The sequence below is a fragment of the Oncorhynchus gorbuscha genome, linkage group LG06 (assembly GCF_021184085.1).
Source record: "Oncorhynchus gorbuscha isolate QuinsamMale2020 ecotype Even-year linkage group LG06, OgorEven_v1.0, whole genome shotgun sequence".
In the NCBI taxonomy this organism is placed as follows: domain Eukaryota; kingdom Metazoa; phylum Chordata; class Actinopteri; order Salmoniformes; family Salmonidae; genus Oncorhynchus; species Oncorhynchus gorbuscha.
In genome coordinates this window covers 10,248,345-10,272,013 of record NC_060178.1, presented here as the reverse complement: position 1 = coordinate 10,272,013, position 23,669 = coordinate 10,248,345, and the positions used below count along the sequence as shown (strand labels likewise).

At 43.4% G+C, this 23,669-nt stretch overlaps 2 protein-coding genes across 2 annotated transcripts in view; one reads left to right on the top strand and one right to left on the bottom strand.

The window, feature by feature from the left end:
• Positions 1 to 23,669, bottom strand: part of LOC124037512 (unconventional myosin-IXAa-like) — a 342,685-nt gene that overhangs the window by 300,919 nt on the left and 18,097 nt on the right. The window lies entirely within an intron of this gene.
• LOC124037387 (dynein heavy chain-like) overlaps positions 3,776 to 23,669 on the top strand; it is a 79,395-nt gene continuing 59,501 nt past the window's right edge. The window contains exons 1-3 of the mRNA XM_046352090.1: positions 3,776 to 3,826; positions 5,317 to 5,853; positions 6,374 to 7,108. Of these exons, the coding sequence (XP_046208046.1) occupies positions 3,776 to 3,826; positions 5,317 to 5,853; positions 6,374 to 7,108 (1,323 nt within the window). The remainder of the gene's footprint in view (positions 3,827 to 5,316; positions 5,854 to 6,373; positions 7,109 to 23,669) is intronic.

Sequence of the window (23,669 nt, the reverse complement as noted above, 5' to 3'; positions counted from 1 at the left end):
CTAAGGTCCTGTACAATAACCTGGTCTAGACCCCTAAGAGATATTCTAAGGTCCTGTACAGTAACCTGGTCTAGACCCCTAAGAGATATTCTAAGGTCCTGTACAATAACCTGGTCTAGACCCCAGAGATATTCTAAGGTCCTGTACAGTAACCTGGTCTAGACCCCTAAGAGATATTCTAAGGTCCTGTACAATAACCTGGTCTAGACCCCTAAGAGATATTCTAAGGTCCTGTACAGTAACCTGGTCTAGACCCCTAAGAGATATTCTAAGGTCCTGTACAGTAACCTGGTCTAGACCCCTAAGAGATATTCTAAGGTCCTGTACAATAACCTGTTCTAGACCCCTAAGAGATATTCTAAGGTCCTGTACAGTAACCTGGTCTAGACCCCTAAGAGATATTCTAAGGTCCTGTACAGTAACCTGGTCTAGACCCCTAAGAGATATTCTAAGGTCCTGTACAATAACCTGGTCTAGACCCCTAAGAGATATTCTAAGGTCCTGTACAGTAACCTGGTCTAGACCCCTAAGAGATATTCTAAGGTCCTGTACAGTAACCTGGTCTAGACCCCTAAGAGATATTCTAAGGTCCTGTACAATAACCTGGTCTAGACCCCTAAGAGATATTCTAAGGTCCTGTACAGTAACCTGGTCTAGACCCCTAAGAGATATTCTAAGGTCCTGTACAGTAACCTGGTCTAGACCCCTAAGAGATATTCTAAGGTCCTGTACAATAACCTGGTCTAGACCCCTAAGAGATATTCTAAGGTCCTGTACAGTAACCTGGTCTAGACCCCTAAGAGATATTCTAAGGTCCTGTACAATAACCTGGTCTAGACCCCTAAGAGATATTCTAAGGTCCTGTACAGTAACCTGGTCTAGACCCCTAAGAGATATTCTAAGGTCCTGTACAGTAACCTGGTCTAGACCCCTAAGAGATATTCTAAGGTCCTGTACAGTAACCTGGTCTAGACCCCTAAGAGATATTCTAAGGTCCTGTACAGTAACCTGGTCTAGACCCCTAAGAGATATTCTAAGGTCCTTGCTTTTTTCAATATTTACTAATGACATGCTTTGAGTAAAGCCAGTGTGTCTATGTATGCGGATGACTCAACACTATACACGTCAGCTACTACAGCAATTGAAATGACTGCAATACTTAACAAAGAGCTGCAGTTAGTTTCGGAATGGGTAGCAAAGTTAGTCCTAAATATTTCCAAAACTAAAAGAATTTCAGCAGTATTTGGGACAAAACATTTACTAAACCCTAAACCTCAACTACATCTCGTAATGAATAATGTGGAATTGAGCAAGTTCAGGTGACTAAACTGCTCGGAGTAACCCTGGATTGTAAACTGTCATGGTCAAAACATATTGATACAACAGTAGCTAAAATGGGGAGAAGTATGTCCATAATAATGCTCTGCACTGCCTTCTTAACAGCACTATCAATAAGGCAGGTCCTACAGGTCCTAGTTTCAACCTTCTTAACAGCACTATCAATAAGGCAGGTCCTACAGGTCCTAGTTTCAACCTTCTTAACAGCACTATCAATAAGGCAGGTCCTACAGGTCCTAGTTTCTACCTTCTTAACAACACTATCAATAAGGCAGGTCCTACAGGCCCTAGTTTCTACCTTCTTAACAGCACTATCAATAAGGCAGGTCCTACAGGCCCTAGTTTCTACCTTCTTAACAACACTATCAACAAGGCAGGTCCTACAGGCCCTAGTTTCTACCTTCTTAATAGCACTATCAACAAGGCAGGTCCTACAGGCCCTAGTTTCTACCTTCTTAACAGCACTATCAATAAGGCAGGTCCTACAGGCCCTAGTTTCTGCCTTCTTAACAGCACTATCAACAAGGCAGGTCCTACAGACCCTAGTTTCTACCTTCTTAACAACACTATCAACAAGGCAGGTCCTACAGGCCCTGGTTTTGTCGCACCTGGACTACTGTTCAGTCATGTGGTCAGGTGCCACGAAGTGAGACTTGGGAAAGTTGCAGTTGGCTCAGAACAGGGCAGCACGGCCTTAAAAGTACACAGAGAGCTAACATTAATGACATGCATGTCAATCTCTCATGGCTCAAAGTGGAGGAGAGATTAACCTCATAATTTCTTGTTTTTGTAACATGCTGACCACACTGCTCGCGTCACGTGTGCGAGCGTTGCAAAATAAATGTACACATACATGTTATTCAATCATTACACGCGCCAACGAGTGTCTGCGTTTCCAAGCGCTAAAATAGAAGTCAGTTCTATTTCTGACACTGAACACAGTGCAAGTCCTGCCTCTCCCATCTCCTCATTGGTTTATAGAACCAGATACCCATGTGCCATCTCCTCATTGGTTATACAAACACGGGATTGAAAGACGAACTGAGGTCGGTCGTGGTAATACAACTTATAATGAAAGTTACATTTACATTTACATTTAAGTTAGATGCCAATCGCCACAAAGTCCAAAGAAGATAAAGCCTGGAAGGAGGAGAGATGACTAGAAAAGGTTAGAAAAGTGGTGTGTGCATATGTATTCACCCCTTTGCTATGAAGCTCCTAAATAAGATCTGGTGCAACCAATTACCTTCAGAAGTCACATAATAATTTGAATAAAGTCCATCTGTGTGCAATCTAAGTGTCACATGATCTGTCACATGATCTCAGTATATATACACCTGTTCTGAAAGGCCCCAGAGTCTGCAACACCACTAAGCAAGGGGCACCACCAAGCAAGCGTCACCATGAAGACCAAGGAACTCTCCAAACACGTCAGGGACAAAGTTGTGGAGAAGTACAGATCAGGGTTGAGTTATAAAAAAATATCAGAAACTTTCAACATCCCACGGAGCACCATTACATCCATTATTTCAAAATGGAAAGAATATGGCACCAAAACAAACCTGCCAAGAGAGGGCCGCCCACCAAAACTCACGGACCGGGCAAGGAGGGCATTAATCAGAGAGGCAACAAAGAGACAAAGATAACCCTGAAGGAGCTGCTCCACAGCGGAGATTGGAGTATCCGTCTATAGGACCATTTTATGCCATTCACTCCACAGAGCTGGGCTTTACGGAAGAGTGTCAGTGTCAGTCTTGGAATGGCCTAGTCAAAGCCCAGACCTCAATCCAATTGAGAATCTGTGGTATGACTTAAAGATTGCTGTACACCAGCGGAACCGATCCAACTTGAAGGAACTGGAGCAGTTTTGCCTTGAAGAATGGGAACAAATCCCAGTGGCTAGATGTGCCAAGCTTATAGAGACATACCCCGAGAGACTTGCAGCTGTAACTGCTGCGAAAGGTGGATCTACAAAGTATTGACTTTGGGGGGGTGAATAGTTATGCACGCTCAAGTTTTCCGTTTTTTTGTCTTATTTCTTGCTTGTTTCACAATGAAAAATATGTTGCATCTTCAAAGTGGTAGGCATGTTGTGTAAATTAAATGATACAAACCCCCAAAAAATCTATTTTAATTTCAGGTTGTAAGGCAACAAAATAGGAAAAATGCCAAGGGGAGTGAATACTTTCACAAGCCACTGTATTTCGTCCTGCGTGTCATGAAACCCCACCTCTTTAATACCTAGGATAGGATAAGTAATCCTTCTCACCCCCCTTTAAGATTTAGATGCACTATTGTAAAGTGACTGTTCTACTGGATGTCATAAGGTGAATGCACCAATTTGTAAGTCGCTCTGGATAAGAGCGTCTGCTAAATGACTTAAATGTAAATGTATGATCGTGTTTGGCGTGGGGTGGACAAAATCAATTTGTGCACGATGGCACGCGTCCAGTTTGGGCATGGCGTAAGAGGTGTTGACAAGCTGAAGGTACCTAGCTGTCTGTTTAAAATGCTAGCACACAGCTCGGACAACCATGCATACCCCACAAGACATGCAACCAGAGGTCTCTTCACAGTCCTCAAGTCCAGAACAGACTATGGGAGGCACACAGTACTACATAGAGCCATAACTACATGGAACTCTATTCCACAGTACTACATAGAGCCATGACTACATGGAACTCTATTCCACAGTACTACATAGAGCCATGACTACATGGAACTCTATTCCACAGTACTACATAGAGCCATGACTACATGGAACTCTATTCCACAGTACAACATGGAGCCATGACTACATGGAACTCTATTCCACAGTACTACATAGAGCCCTGACTACATGGAACTCTATTCCACAGTACTACATAGAGCCATGACTACATGGAACTCTATTCCACAGTACTACATAGAGCCATGACTACATGGAACTCTATTCCACAGTACTACATAGAGCCATGACTACATGGAACTCTATTCCACAGTACTACATAGAGCCATGACTACATGGAACTCTATTCCACATCAGGTAACTGATGCAAGCATTAGAATCAGATTTAAAAAGCAGGTACATACACCTTATGAAACAGTGGGGACAGTGAAGCAACACAAACATAGGCACAGACACATGCAAGATGACATACACACTATACACACACACATGGGTTTTGTGTTGTAGATATGAGGTAGTGGAGTATGGGCCTAGTGTGTTGTGAATTCTGTCATGAATGTATTGTAATGTTCTTCAAATTGTATAACTGTCTTAATTTTGCCAGACCCCAGGAAGAGTAGCTGCTGCCTTGGCTAATGGGGATCCATAATAAATACAACTACAAATCTACACTGATTGGAGTAGATTTAACAAGTGACATGATGGACTGTGCGGCTGCCTGGGCCTAATATCTGCAGAACTGTGACACAGGGACTCTCATAAAACAGGGCCATTGTGGTGTGGCTGTGCTGCTGTGGTCCCCAGTAAGAAAGAATGTACTCCCATTGTTCAATGAGTACATTGTTAAGCTGGATTGCATACCGTTGCGGATTTCAGAACCATTCTCTCTGCTCTAGAGTGTAGCTAGACCTCACCCTTTGTTCCTCTCCCTCTCTCTCACTCCCTCCCTTCCTCTCACTCGTTCTGTCTTCGGTCGAGCCAACAGTGGGATGATCTAGTGTTCTCTGAGACAAATGAAGGAGGTTGACTTCCAGGAAAGTCCAATGTGGCATAAGGAGGGTGACTGAGTTTCAGACATGTTGGAACATACAGTATTCTGTCTAGAACATACAGTATTCTGTCTAGAACATACAGTATTCTTACAGTATTCTGTCTAGAACATACAGTATTCTTACAGTATTCTGTCTAGAACATACAGTATTCTGTCTAGAACATACAGTATTCTGTCTGGAACATACAGTAACAAAGTATTGTGTCTGGAACATACAGTAACATACAGTATAGAGTCTGGAACATACAGTAACATACAGTATAGTGTCTGGAACATACAGTATAGTATCTGGAACATACAGTATAGTATCTGGAACATACAGTATAGTGTTAGGAACATACAGTATAGTGTTAGGAACATACAGTATAGTATCTGGAACATACAGTATAGTATCTGGAACATACAGTATAGTATCTGGAACATACAGTATAGTATCTGGAACATACAGTATAGTGTTAGGAACATACAGTATAGTATCTGGAACATACAGTATAGTATCTGGAACATACAGTATAGTATCTGGAACATACAGTATAGTATCTGGAACATACAGTATAGTATCTGGAACAAACAGTATAGTATCTGGAACATACAGTATAGTGTTAGGAACATACAGTATAGTATCTGGAACATACAGTATAGTATCTGGAACATACAGTATAGTGTCTGGAACATACATTATAGTATCTGGAACATACATTATAGTATCTGGAACATACATTATAGTATCTGGAACATACAGTATAGTATCTGGAACATACAGTATAGTATCTGGAACATACAGTATAGTATCTGGAACATACAATAACATACAGTATAGTATCTGGAACATACAGGAACATACAGTATAGTATCTGGAACATACAGTATAGTATCTGGAACATACAGTATAGTGTCTGGAACATACAGTATAGTATCTGGAACATACAGTAACATAAAGTATTGTGTCTGGAACATACAGTATAGTGTCTGGAACATACAGTATAGTATCTGGAACATACAGTATAGTATCTGGAACATACAGTAACATAAAGTATTGTGTCTGGAACATACAGTATAGTGTCTGGAACATACAGTATAGTATCTGGAACATACAGTATAGTATCTGGAACATACAGTATAGTGTTAGGAACATACAGTATAGTATCTGGAACATACAGTATAGTATCTGGAACATACAGGAACATACAGTATAGTATCTGGAACATACAGTATAGTATCTGGAACATACAGTATAGTATCTGGAACATACAGTATAGTATCTGGAACAAACAGTATAGTATCTGGAACATACAGTATAGTGTTGGAACATACAGTATAGTATCTGGAACATACAGTATAGTATCTGGAACATACAGTATAGTATCTGGAACATACAGTATAGTATCTGGAACAAACAGTATAGTATCTGGAACATACAGTATAGTGTTAGGAGCATACAGTATAGTATCTGGAACATACAGTATAGTATCTGGAACATACAGTATAGTATCTGGAACATACAGTATAGTATCTGGAACAAACAGTATAGTATCTGGAACATACAGTATAGTGTTAGGAGCATACAGTATAGTATCTGGAACATACAGTATAGTGTTAGGAGCATACAGTATAGTATCTGGAACATACAGTATAGTATCTGGAACATACAGTATAGTATCTGGAACAAACAGTATAGTATCTGGAACAAACAGTATAGTATCTGGAACATACAGTATAGTGTTAGGAACATACAGTATAGTATCTGGAACATACAGTATAGTGTTAGGAGCATACAGTATAGTATCTGGAACATACAGTATAGTATCTGGAACAAACAGTATAGTATCTGGAACATACAGTATAGTGTTAGGAACATACAGTATAGTATCTGGAACATACAGTATAGTATCTGGAACATACAGTATAGTATCTGGAACATACAGTATAGTATCTGGAACATACAGTATAGTATCTGGAACATACAGTATAGTATCTGGAACATACAGTATAGTATCTGGAACATACAGTATAGTATCTGGAACATACAGTATAGTATCTGGAACATACAGTATAGTGTCTGGAACATACAATAACATACAGTATAGTATCTGGAACATACAATAACATACTGGGTTAGTCATTAATCCTCTCTTTTTTGTATGAATTGTTTTTCATATAGGTTCAAGCATATAGGCAGAATAAACAGCATTGGACAACAGGTTTTCACATGATATTCAATAAAACAACGTATATTCATAATGCTGTCAGATAATTCCATATTGGCTAAATGCCCCCAATAATTCAGGTTAATAATTCCTCAGTTTAAATAGTTCAGGTTCAGGATTAGAGCCAGCGCGGGGGGGTGGGGGGGGGGGGGGTCTGGAGCAGATAAACTATCTACACCTTCTCGTGTTCTCTTCTCTCAACTAAGTGATTATGTTAATAGATGAACACCTCTAGCACTGAGTGGTCTACTGCACCCAACACTAAGCTGGATAGAGCACTCACAAAGACCTGTGTAGAAAACCCTGTTCTCTACTGACCCTGGAGGCTAGGGGTCTGGTTAGAGCACTCACAAAGACCTGTGTAGAAAACCCTGTTCTCTACTAACCCTGGAGGCTAGGGTCTGGTTAGAGCACTCACAAAGACCTGTGTAGAAAACCCTGTTCTCTACTGACCCTGGAAGCTAGGGGTCTGGTTAGAGCACTCACAAAGACCTGTGTAGAAAACCCTGTTCTCTACTGACCCTGGAGGCTAGGGGTCTGGTTAGAGCACTCACAAAGACCCGTGTAGAAAACCCTGTTCTCTACTAACCTTGGAGGCTAGGGGTCTGGTTAGAGCACTCACAAAGACCTGTGTAGAAAACCCTGTTCTCTACTGACCCTGGAGGCTAGGGGTCTGGTTAGAGCACTCACAAAGACCCGTGTAGAAAACCCTGTTCTCTACTAACCCTGGAGGCTAGGGGTCTGGTTAGAGCACTCACAAAGACCTGTGTAGAAAACCCTGTTCTCTACTAACCCTGGAGGATAGGGGTCTGGATGAAAATAACGAAATATCACTTTTTCCATCAATACCGATAAATAAATAATCAACTACACTTCTTTATTGCTATTAGTTCTATGATAATATACAATAAAATATATGCCATTTAAATAATAATAATAATATGATGTTAATGACGACTAGGCACGAAAACACAAAGACCTGTTGATTGCAGCATATCTATTGGTCTTCGGGCAACATAGAACACTGTGAACGAATGTACAGTGGAAGACTGCTTCCATTGAGTCACAAAGCCCTTGATAGTGACCATCACCACCACACTGTACTGTATATGCTGTACTCAGTGTACCATTACAGTGGCCTGTGTTCCATGTGCACAGAGCTGCATAGACCCATCCTCACCAAGGACGCGTCTCCAGCAAGAACCAGTGAAGAAATGGTGGTATAGCTCTGGGTTGGATAAGAGTCCGTGTAAATAGGTGAAGAAGGGTCTCCAGTATGAAGTGCTTGGTTCCAATCAGACACCCACTACTAGTTTTGAAACCTGAAAGCTCTCCATTTATAGGCCGGTCATCTGGGGTTACCATGGAGAAGACATGGTGTCAACCTGCCTCTGCCCTCTCCGTTCAATCAGATTAAATATGACCATCAGAGAAGGAAATGAATCCTCTGGGATTACATCAGGGCATTCAGTATGGCTGGTGGCTAGCCTAAAGGACAGACCGTTTGGAAATGGGAGGGTTTTAGGGAGGCTGGTTGAATACAAAACAACTCCCATATTAACACATATACTGTATGCAGATGAACTATGGTATCTGTATGTAGCTCAGTTGGTAGAGCATGGCGCTTGTAACGCCAGGGTAGTGGGTTCGATCCCCGGGACCACCCATACGTAGAATGTATGCACACATGACTGTAAGTCGCTTTGGATAAAAGCGTCTGCTAAATGGCATATATTTTATATATATATATATATTTTTTTTTATATATATATATATATATATATTATATATTTTCGTGATCATCAGCATTTAGGTATTCATAGAGAGTCTGAACAAAAGAGTCATTCTACAGACAAGGACTGTTTCTTTGATGCCCCCAGTATTGAAGGAGTATCAGTGTCCTGGATTAGACACCTAATTTAACCCTGACAATACAGCCATCAGGCCAAACGGCTGTCTCTCAGCAGGGGGGAGTTCACACGCCTTCAATAGACTGGGATGGGGAAAAGATGATCACATCACGTACACACACACACACACACACATCATGAACACAAACCGGTGTGCAACTACAAACACATGCACAATGGGTTCGCTTCACACACACACTAACACAAACAATACATTTTAAAAAACAATTTGAGTGTGGAAAAAAACAATAGCTACATATCACAATATTAAATATTTTCTGCTAGGTAGCGTTAGCTAACGCTAGTCGGCTGTACCTGTGACAAAATTCTGGAATTTTTCATCCTATAGATTGTCCATTTTCTTTTTAAAATAGTGAGCCATGTTTTTAGCACTTTAATAGCGCTAAGTGATTAATCAAAATGTTGCTTATTTTTGGGTTATTAAACAACTAATTGACAGACATCGATTCAATTACTTGAATTCCATTTATTATAAAACATTTTGTCAGCTCAACACACCATTGACAAGAGAAATCAACTCAAGAACTATGTGGAACAGAGGGCTGAAGGGAGTTGTAGTTTTCACTAAACAAAATTCAAACTAGTTCAGCGCAGAAACATGGTAATGAACTACAATGATCATAATACATTGCGCCTATTCTTCCCCGACCCGGACAGAGGCGGATAAACACACAGCCCGTGAGACTGCATGAGAAAGGAATGTACACAACAACAAGAGGGATAAAGACAGCTAGTGAGGTAGCTCCTGCCAATTGATTGTTGTAGTAGTTCCTGTAGTAGTACCGATACTGATTATTGGAGGACCAAAAAAAGCCGATACCGATTAATCGACCGATTTTTATTTATTTATTTGTAATAATGACAATTACAACAATACTGAATTAACACTTATTTTAACTTAATATAATGCATCAATAAAATCTATTTAACCTCAAATAAAAAATATAAAAAATTATTTGGTTTAAATAATGCAAAAACAAAGTGTTGGAGAAGAAAGTAAAAGTGCAATATGTGCCATGTAAAAAGCTAACGTTTAAGTTCCTTGATCAGAACATGAGAACATATGAAAGATGGTGGTTCCTTTTAACATGAGTCTTCAATATTCCCAGGTAAGAAGTTTTAGGTTGTAGTTATTATAGGAATTATAGGACAATTCCTCTCGATACCATTTGTATTTCATATACCTTTGACTATTAGATGTTCTTATAGGCACTTTAGTATTGCCAGTGTAACAGTATAGCTTCCATCCCTCTCCTCGCTCCTACCTGGGCTCGAACCAGGAACACATTGACAACAGCCACCCTCGAAGCAGCGTTACCCATGCAGAGCAAGGGGAACACCTACTCCAAGTCTCAGAGCGAGTGACGTTTGAAATGCTATTAGCGCGCACCCCGCTAACTAGCTAGCCATTTCACATTGGCTACACCAGCCTCATCTCGGGAGTTGATAGGCTTGAAGTCATAAACAGCGCAATGCAAGCATTGCGAAGAGCTGCTGGAAAAACGCTGTAAAGTGCTGTTTGAATGAATGCTCACGAGTCTGCTGCTGCCTACCACCGCTCAGTCAGACTGCTCTACCAAATCATAGACTTAATTATAACATAATAACCCGCAGAAATACGAGCCTTAAGTCATTAATATGGTCAAATCCGGAAACTATCATCTTGAAAACAAGACGTTTATTGTTTCAGTGAAATACAGAACCGTTCTGTATTTTAAATCAAAATCAAATCAAATTTTATTTGTCACATACACATGGTTAGCAGATGTTAATGCGGAAATGTGCATCCATGAGTCTAAATAATTGCTGTTGCATTGCACAACCTTCAATGTTATGTCATAATTATGTACAATATCTGTCAAATTAAACAAAGTGGCATAGTTAAAGTGGCTAGTGATACATGTGTAAGGAGCAGTCGATGATTGGTATATACATATGCATTGGAATAAGTAAGGGGAAGGTAGCATTGTTTAAAGTGGCTTCAAACATCCCGAGCTGACAAGGTATCCAAAGTCTAAATATTGCTGTTCTGCACAACCTTCTGATCAGGCAGTTAACCCACTGTTCGTTGGACCCACTGTTCCTAACCAGAAGGTTGCCATCATTGAAAATAAGAATTTGTTCTTAACTGACTTGCCTAGTTAAATAAAGCCTAGTTAAATAAAGGTTAAATAAATAAAAACAATTATAAAAAAATTCTCATTTGACATGCTCCTATGAACTTTCCATGTTGGTCGTTTAACATGGAAATGACCTACAGCATTCAACCCACTGTCATTGTCTGGGAAAAGGCAGGTGATCGCTGAGGGAGGCTTAAATGTCATTACTTCATAATGCATTTAAAAAATATATATATTTGAAACCGAAATCCATGATTTATTTTTAGAATCGAACCGAAACCTCAAAAAAGCACAAGCTCTTTAATTGTACTTTTTATTTTAAAAAAATGTAACTTCTTTTATCATGGTCTCTCGTCTCTCTGAAGCAGACATATAGTGAGCAATACAGTATTTTTGGAACATTAAATTGCAATAAATTTTTAAAAATCACAGTATCGAATCACAATACATCTAAACTCAGCAAATAAAGAAACGTCCCCTTTTTCAGGATCCTGTCTGTCAAAGAAACTTGTAAAAATCCTAATAACTTCACAGATCTTCATTGTAAAGGTTTTAAACACTGTTTCCCATGCTTGTTCAATGAACCATAAACAAGTAATGAACATGCACATGTGGAACGGTCGTTAAGACACTAACAGCTTACAGACGGTAGGCAATTAATGTCACAGTTATGAAAACTTAGGACACTAAAGAGGCCTTTCTACTGACTCTGAGAAACAACAAAAGAAAGATGCCCAGGGTCCCTGCTCATCTGTGTGAACATGCCTTAGGCATGCTGCAAGGAGGCATGAGGACTGCAGATGTGGCCAGGGCAAGAAATTGCAAAGTCGGGCAAGAAATTGCAAAGTCCGTACTGTGAGAAGCCTAAGACAGCGCTACAGGGAGACAGGATGGACAGCTGATCGCCCTCACAGTGGCAGACCAGGTGTAACAACACTTGCACAAGATCGGTACATCCGAACATCACACCTGCGGGATAGGTACAGGATGGCAACAACAACTGCCTGAGTTACACCAGGAACGTACAATCCCTCCATCAGTGATCAGACTGTCCGTAATAGGCTGAGAGAGGCTGGACTGAGGGCTTGTAGGCCTGTTGTAAGACAGGTCCTCACCAGACATCACTGGCAACAACGTTGCCTATGGACACAAACCCACTGTCGTTGGACCAGATAGGACTGGCAAAAAGTGCTCTTCACTGACGAGTCGGGGGTTTTCTCACCAGGGGTGATGGTCGGATTTGCGTTTATCGTCGAAGGAATGAACCTTATACTGAGGCCTGTACTCTGGAGCGGGATCGATTTGGAGCTGGAGGGTCCATCTTGGTCTGGGGCGGTGTGTCACAGCATCATCGGACTGAGCTCGTTGTTATTGCAGGCAATCTCAACGCTGTGCTTTACAGGGAAGACATCCTCCTTCCTCGTGTGGTACCCTTCCTGCAGGCTCATCCTGACATGACCCTCCAGCATGACAATGCCACAAGCCATACTGCTCGTTCTGTGTGTGATTTCCTGCAAGACAGGAATATCAGTGTTCTGACATGGCCAGCGAAGAGCCAGATCTCAATCCCATTGAGCACGTCTGGGACCTGTTGGATCAGAGGGTGAGGGCTAGGGCCCTTCCCCCCAGAAATGTCCTGGAACTTGCAAGTGCCTTGGTGGAAGAGTTGGGTAACATGTCACAGCAAGAACTGGCAAATCTGGTGCCTTCCATGAGGAGGAGATGCACTGCAGTACTTAATGCAGCTGGTGGCCACACCAGACACTATCTGTTACTTTTGATTTTGACCCCCCCTTTATTCAGGGACACATTATTCCATTTCTGTTAGTCACATGTCTGTGGAACTTGTTCAGTTTATGTCTCAGTTGTTGAATCTTATGTTCATACAAATATTTACACATGTTAAGTTTACTGAAAATAAACGCATTTGACAGTGAGAGGACGTTTCTTTTTTTGTTGAGTTTAGATTTGTGAGAATCATGTTCGGCACCAAAGTATTATCGTATCGTGTGCCCCTAATACACATGGTGTTTGCATGCATGCCCATCATAGACAAGAGGACGTTTTGGCCCTCCACGTAAGAGCTATAAATCGTGTTATGATGGGCCGATCGACCGGAAAATCAGAAGTATGGTTTGGTTTATCATGGGGGCTACAATCCATGTCTACGTCCCAAATAGCACTCTATTCCCTATAATACCTTTGACAAGGGCCGATCGGGCTCCACATAGGGAACAGGGAGCTATTTCAGACTCAACCCATGTTAAAGAGGACAACCACAGTCTTGTTTTTGGAACCGATTGACTCTTCTTCAATTTCTTTCAAATAGGGAAGTGTCCATGTTGCACTTTTACAAAACCACAACACTGCTTCTTAACACATGAGAAAATAGTGGTCCTTCTGTAGCTCAGTTGGTAGAGCATGGCGCTTGTAACGCCAGGGTAGTGGGTTCGATCCCCGGGACCACCCATACGTAGAATGTATGCACACATGACTGTAAGTCGCTTTGGATAAAAGCGTCTGCTAAATGGCATATATTATTATATTATTATATTAAAATGACGGTGGTGTCTCAAATGGGACTCTATTCCGTACAAAGTGCACTAGTTTTCACCAGGGTTCCATAGGGCTCTGGTCAAATGTAGTGCACTATATAGGGAATAGGGTGCGATTTGGAACACCACGTTGATTTATCGTGCGTAAAGCCGCGTATGTCCTCACACTATTTTTGTCAGATAGAGACAGTGGGTTGGAATCCAGAACCAATCTGCTAATGCAGAAAGAGAGAGAGAGAAGTCTTGAAAAACACGACCCTATGCAACAGTCTGGTTTCAATGATGGATTCTTTTGGACCAAAAATTACAATCTGGGGTTGGTCTTCTTCAGACAGACAACTCTCCCAACAAATCACGAGGCAGACAGGACAGAATGTCACGATTCGAAAGCAAAGTTTGCAGGCAAAATCTTAGCAGTGGTTTTACTGAAAGTAGTTGATTCAAACTAGCCACTGGTGAAATGCATTCATCAAAAATAACCTGTGTCCTCCATCTTGCTAGCTACTGTTTGGTGTTTTATTCAAGCAGATAATGCAGTGAAATAGGCAGTGACCTAGTTCCTCTATGCCTAAAGAGTCTGTCAATTAAACCAGATTCTAGTCACTGCTGCCTAAGGTTGGGTTTCCGAGACTAGAGAGAGGGGGGGGGGTAGATGGGGAGAGAGACGGAGAGAGAGAGAGGGGGGGCTCATCTCATTTCCTCTGAGCCTTACCACTCTCACAGGCCAGACAAGTCTCACGCACACAATGTGGAACACATGCACAACAACCACATTGAATGTCAGACAGGACACTATAGAGCCTCAAACTCAATTCTGGACCCTTGAAGCCCATTTTTCATTGCTCCTTTCTGATCAGGGACTGACTTAGACCTGGGACACCAGGTGGTTCAAGAAATGATCAGGTAGAACAGAAGACCAGCAGGCTCCAGACCTCGTAGGGTCAGAGTTGAATACCCCTTTATAGAGGAATGTCTAGTACACTAGCGCCCAGTGTGGACCACAGATACATTTACAGGTCATGCAAGTGGTGGTCTACAGTGAATCATGTAGGCCAAATCATGTAGTTAAATCATGTAGGTTAAATCATGTAGGCTAAATCATGTAGGCTAAATCATGTAGCTAAATCATGTAGTTAAATCATGTGGCTAAATCATGTAGTTAAATCATATACAGTGTGGGAAAAAAGTATTTAGTCAGCCACCAATTGTGCAAGTTCTCCAACTTAAAAAGATGAGAGAGGCCTGTAATTTTCATCATAGATACACTTCAACTATGACAGACAAAATGAGAAAAAAATCCAGAAAATCACATTGTAGGATTTTTAATGAATTTATTTGCAAATTATGATGGAAAATAAGCAACTTCTTCTTTAAGAGGCTCCTTTGTCCTCCACTAGTTACCTGTATTAATGGACACCTGTCCACAACCTCAAACAGTCACACTCCAAACTCCACTATGGCCAAGACCAAAGAGCTGTCAAAGGACACCAGAAACAAAATTGTAGACCTGAACCAGGTTGGGAAGACTGAATCTGCAATAGGTAAGCAGCTTGGTTTGAAGAAATCAACTGTGGGAGCAATTATTAGGAAATGGAAGACATACAAGACCACTGATAGTCTCCCTCGATCTCCCGCTCCACACAGTGAAAACCTCCTTCCATCAGCAAGGGCATTGAAGATTAATTGTGGCTGGGTCTTTCAGCATGACAATGATCCCAAACACACCGCCCAGGCAACGAAGGAGTGGCTTTGTAAGAAACATTTCAAGGTCCTGGAGTGGCCTAGCCAGTCTCCAGATCCCAACCCCATAGAAAATCTTTGGAGGGAGTTGAAAGTCCGTGTTGCCCAGCAACAGCCCCAAAACATCATGGAAAAGCCTTAATTTCTCAGAACAAGAATAAACTGACGAATTTCAGAAGAAAGTTCTTTGTTTCTGGCCATTTTGAGCCTGTAATCGAACCCACAAATGCTGATGCTCCAGATACTCAACGAGTCAAAAGAAGGCCAGTTTTATTGCTTCTTTAATCAACTGATAGCACACTTTTCAGCTGTGCTAACATAACTGCGAAAGGGTTTTCTAATGATCAATTAGCCTTTTAAAATTATAAACTTGGATTAGCTAACACAACGTGCCATTGGAACACAGGAGTGATGGTTGCTGATAATGGGCCTCTGTACGCCTATGTAGAGAATCCTTTAAAAATCAGGCTGCTCCTCAAACAATGGTTGAAACGTGCTGTCGTGAATTGAAATTAGTGTTCTTATGAGCCAAGACATTTCTATATTACAATCCAGTTGAAATCAGAATTTTGACAGTTGCCACTAAAAAGAGGAGGATCCCATCTGTCTACTGCTACTATATTTATTCCATCTTTCTACTGCTACTATATTTATTCCATCTTTCTACTGCTACTATATTTATTCCATCTTTCTACTGCTACTATATTTATTCCATCTTTCTCCTGCTACTATATTTATGTCACGCCTTGGTCATTGTATCTTGTGTTTTTGTTATATGTTTGGGTAGGCCAGGGTGTGACATGGGTTTATATGTTGTATTTCGTATTGGGGTTTGTATTAATTGGGAGTGTGTATTAGTAGGGGTGTGTCTAGTTAGGCTTGGCTGCCTGAGGCGATTCCTAATTGGAGTCAGCTGATTCTAGTTGTCTCGGATTGGGAACCGTATTTAGGTAGCTTGAGTGCGCGTTGTATTTCGTGGGTGATTGTACCTGTCTCTGTGTTAGTCACCAGATAGGCTGTAATTAGTTTCTTTCGTTTGTTGTTTTCTTCTTCAGTTATTTCATGTACCGTATTTTCTTCATTAAAAGTCATGAGTAACCTACACGCTGCATTTCGGTCTGACTTTCTTCAAACAGCAGACGAAGATCATTACAGAATCACCCACCACGATTCACAGACCGAGCAGCGTGTGAACTGGCAGGATCTAAAGGAGGACGCTATGGACGGCAGAAGCAGGGATTATACGACGTGGGAAGAAATCGACAGGTGGGCGGCCGACCCAGGGCGTGTGCAGGAGCCCACCTGGGATTCCTTACAGCAATGCGAAGAGGGCTATACACGTATGGAATCGAGAAGGAAAGCCTTGCTATACAGAGCGAAAACTGAAGGTAACAGGGGAAAGCGCAGAGAGAGAGTGGCTGAGTCAGGAAACAGACCTGAGCCTACTCTCCCTGTTAATCGTGAAGAGCAGTTGCAATGGGAGAGAATGCATCATTTGGAGATTTGGACATGGGAGGAGGAATTAGACGGTCAAGGACCCTGGGAGCAGCCGGGAGAATATCGCCGTCCCAAGGAGGAAATAGAGGCAGCTAAAGCGGAGAGGCGTATGTATGAGGAGGCAGCACGGCGACGCGGTTGGAAACCGGAAAGTCACCCCCAAAAAATATTGGGGGGGGGCTAAAAGGGAGAATAGTTATGCCAGGTAGGAAACCTGCGCATACTCCCTGTGCTCACCGTTGGGCTAGAGAGACCGGGCAGGCACCGTGTTATGCTATGGAGCGCACGGTGTTTCCAGTGCGGGTGCAGAGCCAGCTGCGACACATACCAACCCTTCCTATTGGCCGGGCTAGAGTGGGCATCGAGCCAGGTAAGCTTGGGCAGGCTCGGTGCTCTAGAGCTCCAGTGCGCCTGCACGGTCCGGTCTATCCAGAGCCACCTCTACACACCAGTCCTCCGGTAGCAGCTCCCCGCACCAGGCTTCCTGTGCGTGTCCTCGCGCCAGTACCACCAGTTCCAGCACCACGCACCAGACCTCCAGTGCGCCTCGCCTGTTCAGCACAGCCAGTGCTTTTCTCCCCTCCTGCGCTGCCGGAGTCTCCTGTCTGTCCAGCGCCACCAGTGCTCCCAGTCGGCCCAGCGCATCCAGTGCGCATCGCCTGTTCAGCACAGCCAGTGCTTTTCTCCCCTCCTGTGCTATCGGAGTCTCCAGCCTGTTCAGCGCATCCAGAGCCTTTCTCCTCTCCTGCGCTGCCGGAGTCTCCTGTCTGTCCAGCGCCACCAGTGCTACCAGTCGGCCCAGCGCGTCCAGTGCGCCTCGCCTGTTCAGCGCAGCCAGAGCTTTTCTCCTCTCCTGCACTGTTGGAGTCTCCCGCCTGTTCAGCTCAGCCAGAGCCTTTCTCCTCTCCTGCGCTGCCGGAGTCTCCTGTCTGCCCAGCGCCGCCAGTCGGCCCAGCGTCACCAGTCTGCCAGGATCCGCCAGAAGTGCCAGTCTACCAAGATCTTCTAGATCGGCCAGACAACCTTAATCATCCAGGTTCACCAGCCAGCCAGGATTTACCGGAGCCTACTACCTGCCTGAGCTTCCTCTCAGTACTGAGCTTCCTCTCAGTACCAGGCTCCCTCTCTGTACCGGGCTCCCTCTCTGTACCGGGCTCCCTCTCTGTACCGAGCTTCCTCTCAGTACCGAGCTTCCTCTCAGTACCGAGCTTCCTCTCAGTACCGAGCTTCCTCTCAGTACCGAGCTTCCTCTCAGTACCGAGCTTCCTCTCAGTACCGAGCTGCTTCGGTCCCGGGCTGCTTCTGTCCCGGGCTGCCCCTCTGTCCCGGGCTGCCCCTCTGTCCCGGGCTGCCCCTCTGTCCCGGGCTGCCCCTCTGTCCCGGGCTGCCCCTCTGTCCCGGGCTGCCCCTCTGTCCCGGGCTGCCCCTCTGTCCCGGGCTGCCCCTCTATCCCGGGCTGCCCCTCTGTCCCGAGTTGCCCCTCTGTCCCGAGTTGCCCCTCTGTCCCGAGTTGCCCCTCTGTCCCGAGCTGCCCCTCTGTCCCGAGCTGCCCCTCTGTCCCGAGCTGCCCCTCAGTTATGTGGGGATCAGGGTGAGGACTATTAGGCCATGGTCGGCGGAGAAGGTGGATTATCCTAGGACGCGTAGGGGAGGAACTAGGACATTTATGGAGTGGGGTCCACGTCCCGAGCCAGAACCGCCCACAGACGCCCACCCGGACCCTCCCTATGCTCTTGAGGTGCGTCCCGGAGTCCGCACCTTAGGGGGGGGGGGGTTCTGTCACGCCTTGGTCATTGTATCTTGTGTTTTTGTTATATGTTTGGGTAGGCCAGGGTGTGACATGGGTTTATATGTTGTATTTCGTATTGGGGTTTGTATTAATTGGGAGTGTGTATTAGTAGGGGTGTGTCTAGTTAGGCTTGGCTGCCTGAGGCGATTCCTAATTGGAGTCAGCTGATTCTAGTTGTCTCGGATTGGGAACCGTATTTAGGTAGCTTGAGTGCGCGTTGTATTTCGTGGGCGATTGTACCTGTCTCTGTGTTAGTCACCAGATAGGCTGTATTAGTTTCTTTCGTTTGTTGTTTTCTTCTTCAGTTATTTCATGTACCGTATTTTCTTCATTAAAAGTCATGAGTAACCTACACGCTGCATTTCGGTCTGACTTTCTACAAACAACAGACGAAGATCATTACAATTTATTCCATCTTTCTCCTGCTACTATATTTATTCCATCTGTCTACTGCTACTATATTTATTCCATCTGTCTACTGCTACTATACTTATTCCATCTGTCTACTGATACTATATTTATTCCATTTTTCTACTGCTACTATATTTATTCCATCTCTCTACTGCTACTATATTTATTCCATCTCTCTACTGCTACTATATTTATTCCATCTTTCTACTGCTACTATATTTATTCCATATTTCTACTGCTACTATATTTATTCCATCTTTCTACTGCTACTATATTTATTCCATCTGTCTACTGCTACTATATTTATTCCATCTTTCTACTGCTACTATATTTATTCCATCTTTCTACTGCTACTATATTTATTCCATTTTTCTACTGCTACTACATTTATTCCATCTTTCTACTGCTACTATATTTATTCCATCTTTCTACTGCTACTATATTTATTCCATCTTTCTACTGCTACTATATTTATTCCATCTTTCTCCTGCTACTATATTTATTCCATCTTTCTACTGCTACTATATTTATTCCATCTTTCTCCTGCTACTATATTTATTCCATCTTTCTCCTGCTACTATATTTATTCCATCTCTCTACTGCTACTATATTTATTCCATCTCTCTACTGCTACTATATTTATTCCATATTTCTACTGCTACTATATTTATTCCATATTTCTACTGCTACTACATTTATTCCATCTGCTTCCTTTTTAATGGTAAACTAGCATAGCTTCCTTTTTAATGGTAAACTAGCATAGCTTCCTTTTTAATGGTAAACTAGCAGCTTCCTTTTTAATGGTAAACTAGCAGTTTCCTTTTTAATGGTAAACTAGCAGTTTCCTTTTTAATGGTAAACTAGCAGTTTCCTTTTTAATGGTAAACTAGCATAGCTTCCTTTTCTAATGGTAAACTAGCATAGCTTCCTTTTCTAATGGTAAACTAGCATAGCTTCCTTTTCTAATTGTAAACTAGCATAGTTTCCTTTTTAATGGTAAACTAGCTTAGCTTCCTTTTTAATGGTCAATTAGCTTCCTTTTTAATGGTCAATTAGCTTCCTTTTTAATGGTCAATTAGCTTCCTTTTTTAATGGTAAACTAGCATAGCTTCCTTTTTTTCATTGAGCGTCTCTTAGCATCAGCTTATTCACTGAGAAGTTGATTGTAGGTGGTCCATTCGGTCTTTAGTTAGTCAGTTTAGCGGCTAATGCTGATGTTTGCATTGTTGCTCCCACTCCGTAGCTAGCTGATGGATGGAGTTGTTGGTGAGATTGACAGTTCTAGTCCAGCGCAGCACTTCTGTAAGGCACACACACACACACACACACACACACACACACACACACACACACACACACACACACACACACACACACACACACACACACACACACACACACACACACACACACACACACACACACACACACACACACACACACACACACACACACACACTCTTCACAAAAAGCTTTGTGGGGAATCAGAAGTGAAGTCCTCCCCTTTACAATTAGCACCATGTCATATGGGTTTTGGAGGCAACCGATAATTTCACATTTCTCTGTGTTTTGTGGTGAAGACTGTTTACACACTGACAGGGCGGCAACATTATTTAGTCTTTGTGTAATTTCCATTAGCGTTGAATCACTGTCTGTAATAACTACTTATGTCATATTTCTCCAGTACTGGTCAGTCTGCAGTACTGGCCTGGACAGTGCTGGTCAGTCTGCAGTACTGGTCTGGACAGTGCTGGTCAGTCTGCAGTACTGGTCTGGACAGTGCTTGTCAGTCTGCAGTACTACTGGTCTGGACAGTGCTGGTCAGTCTGTAGTACTGGTCTGGACAGTACTGGTCAGTCTCCAGTGCTGGTCAGTCTCCAGTGCGGGTCTGGACAGTGCTGATCAGTCTGTGTTGCATTCAGACAGTTAGTTAGTGTGGGTAGTCTGGTACAGTACAGTCATAGGGGGTGCAAGTTTGTTCCTGTTGCTCAATGACAAACGAGAGAAGGGTTGTGGCTGTGTTGCAGACAGTGTAGTGGAGGGATAGTGTGACAGACAGTGTAGTGGAGGGATAGTGTGACAGACAGTGTAGTGGAGGGATAGTGTGACAGACATTGGGAGGGTGGTGGCCGTCAGTCCACAGGCTTGCGTCACCGTGCTGGAGCAATGCAGACCAGTGGCTGGGTGTGGCACAGCTATCCTAACGCGCAAGGACTGGACAGTCTCTCTCTCTCTCTCTCTCTCTCTCTCTCTCTCTCTCCCTCTCTGTGTCTCTCTCTCTCTCTGTGTCTCTCTCTCTCTCTGTGTCTCTCTCTCTCTCTCTCTCTCTCTCTCTCTCTCTCTCTCTCTCTCTCTCTCTCTCTCTCTCTCTCTCTCTCTCTCTCTCTCTCTCTCTCTCTGTGTCTCTCTGTCTCTCCCTCTCTGTCTCTCTCTCTCACTCTCTCTTTCTGTATGTCTCTCTTTCTGTGTCTCTCTCTTTCTGTCTCTCCCTCTCTGTGTCTCTCTTTCTGTCTCTCTGTCTGTCTCTTACTCTCTCTCACTCTCTCGCTCTGTCTCTCTGACTCTCTCTGTCTCGCTCTGTCTCTCTCTCTCTCTCTGCCTTTCTGTCTCTCTCGCTCTCTCTCGCTCTCTCTCGCTGTCTCTCTCGCTCTCTCTCGCTGTCTCTCTCTCGCTGTCTCTCTCGCTCTCTCTCTCTCTCTCTCTCTCTCTCTCTCTCTCGCTGTCTCTCTCTCTCTCGCTGTCTCTCTCTCGCTGTCTCTCGCTGTCTCTCTCCGTTTCTCTCTGTCTTAACCATGATGCACATAACCATGATGTCCTCTCTCAGGTATTGTGTGAGGAGGAGTGATTATTTTCTCCCGGCAAAACAACTTTTACAGAATCTTCAGACAATGACTAAGCTTTCAGAGGTCACATCATCTGGGTGTGTGTGTGGACGTGTTTAAGACCCCACAATAATAATAAACAAACCAAAATTTGACCAACTGGGGAACTATTGTTATGCTATTTCTAGGTTAAAATTACCTTAAGGGTCAATTGTACAACAGATATTGCCTCTCAACTGAAATGTGTGTGGGGGGGGGGCATAATTGATATTCACATCTTACGGTGACAGAGAGTGCCTTGCCTTGTTCAGTGGAACAGTGGGTTAACTGCCTTGCTCAGGGGAACAGTGGGTTAACTTCCTTGTTCAGGGGAACAGTGGGTTAACTGCCTTGATCAGGGGAACAGTGGGTTAACTGCCTTGCTCAAGGGAACAGTGGGTTAACTGCCTTGCTCACGGGAACAGTGGGTTAACTGCCTTGCTCAGGGGAACAGTGGGTTAACTGCCTTGCTCACGGGAACAGTGGGTTAACTGCCTTGCTCAGGGGAACAGTGGGTTAACTGCCTTGCTCAGGGGAACAGTGGGTTAACTGCCTTGCTCACGGGAACAGTGGGTTAACTGCCTTGCTCACAGGAACAGTGGGTTAACTGCCTTGTTCAGGGGAACAGTGGGTTAACTGCCTTGATCAGGGGAACAGTGGGTTAACTGCCTTGTTCAGGGGAACAGTGGGTTAACTGCCTTGCTCACGGGAACAGTGGGTTAACTGCCTTGCTCACGGGAGAGAGAAACAGACAGAGACAGAGAGAGGAGTAAGTAGAAGAGTATTATGTAGGAATAAGTAGAGGGGTATAATATAGGTTCATACACTTGGCCGATACGTTCTTCTTTTCACAAAGACTGTCATGAAACGGGCACAAGACCTGGATGACTGCTTACAGTGAATGAATACGGCTATCTCTCAACTGAAAGGGTGTTTCAGTGTCTCTATTGAATAATGAAGGGAGATATTGCAGTAAGGGAATGTAATCTATAGAGTTGATGAAAGTGGCATTGTCTAACGCCAGCTACAATCGGAGCAGTCTTATTGGCCGGTGGGCACAATGGCAGCGAAGGTGATTGGCTCGTGGAGCTGCAATGTGACTGGTCGATGTGGCGCTGCTCTGAATCGGCTCACCGAGGGAGAGTGTTAACAGGAATGAGGTTGGCCTTTAGAGGGTGAGAGTGTGTGTGTGTCTTTGTACACATTCTAGTATGTGTCTGCGATTCAATCCCCCCCTGCAGACACAACCCACAATCACACCCATGTTCTTGTCTCTAGCACTCTGCTCTGGCTAAATAAAACCCTAGTATACTTGTTCACTTGTTATCACCTTGACCCCAAGGTCTATAGACCCCAAGGTCTATGTTAGCGAAGAGATGGCCAGAATGTACTGGACTAGACTCTCTGTCTGGGGCTTGTGTTTACTCAAGTCTATCTGGCGGACTAAAGGATGACTGGGGAACTAAAGGATGACTGGTATAAATGACTGGTGAACTAAAGG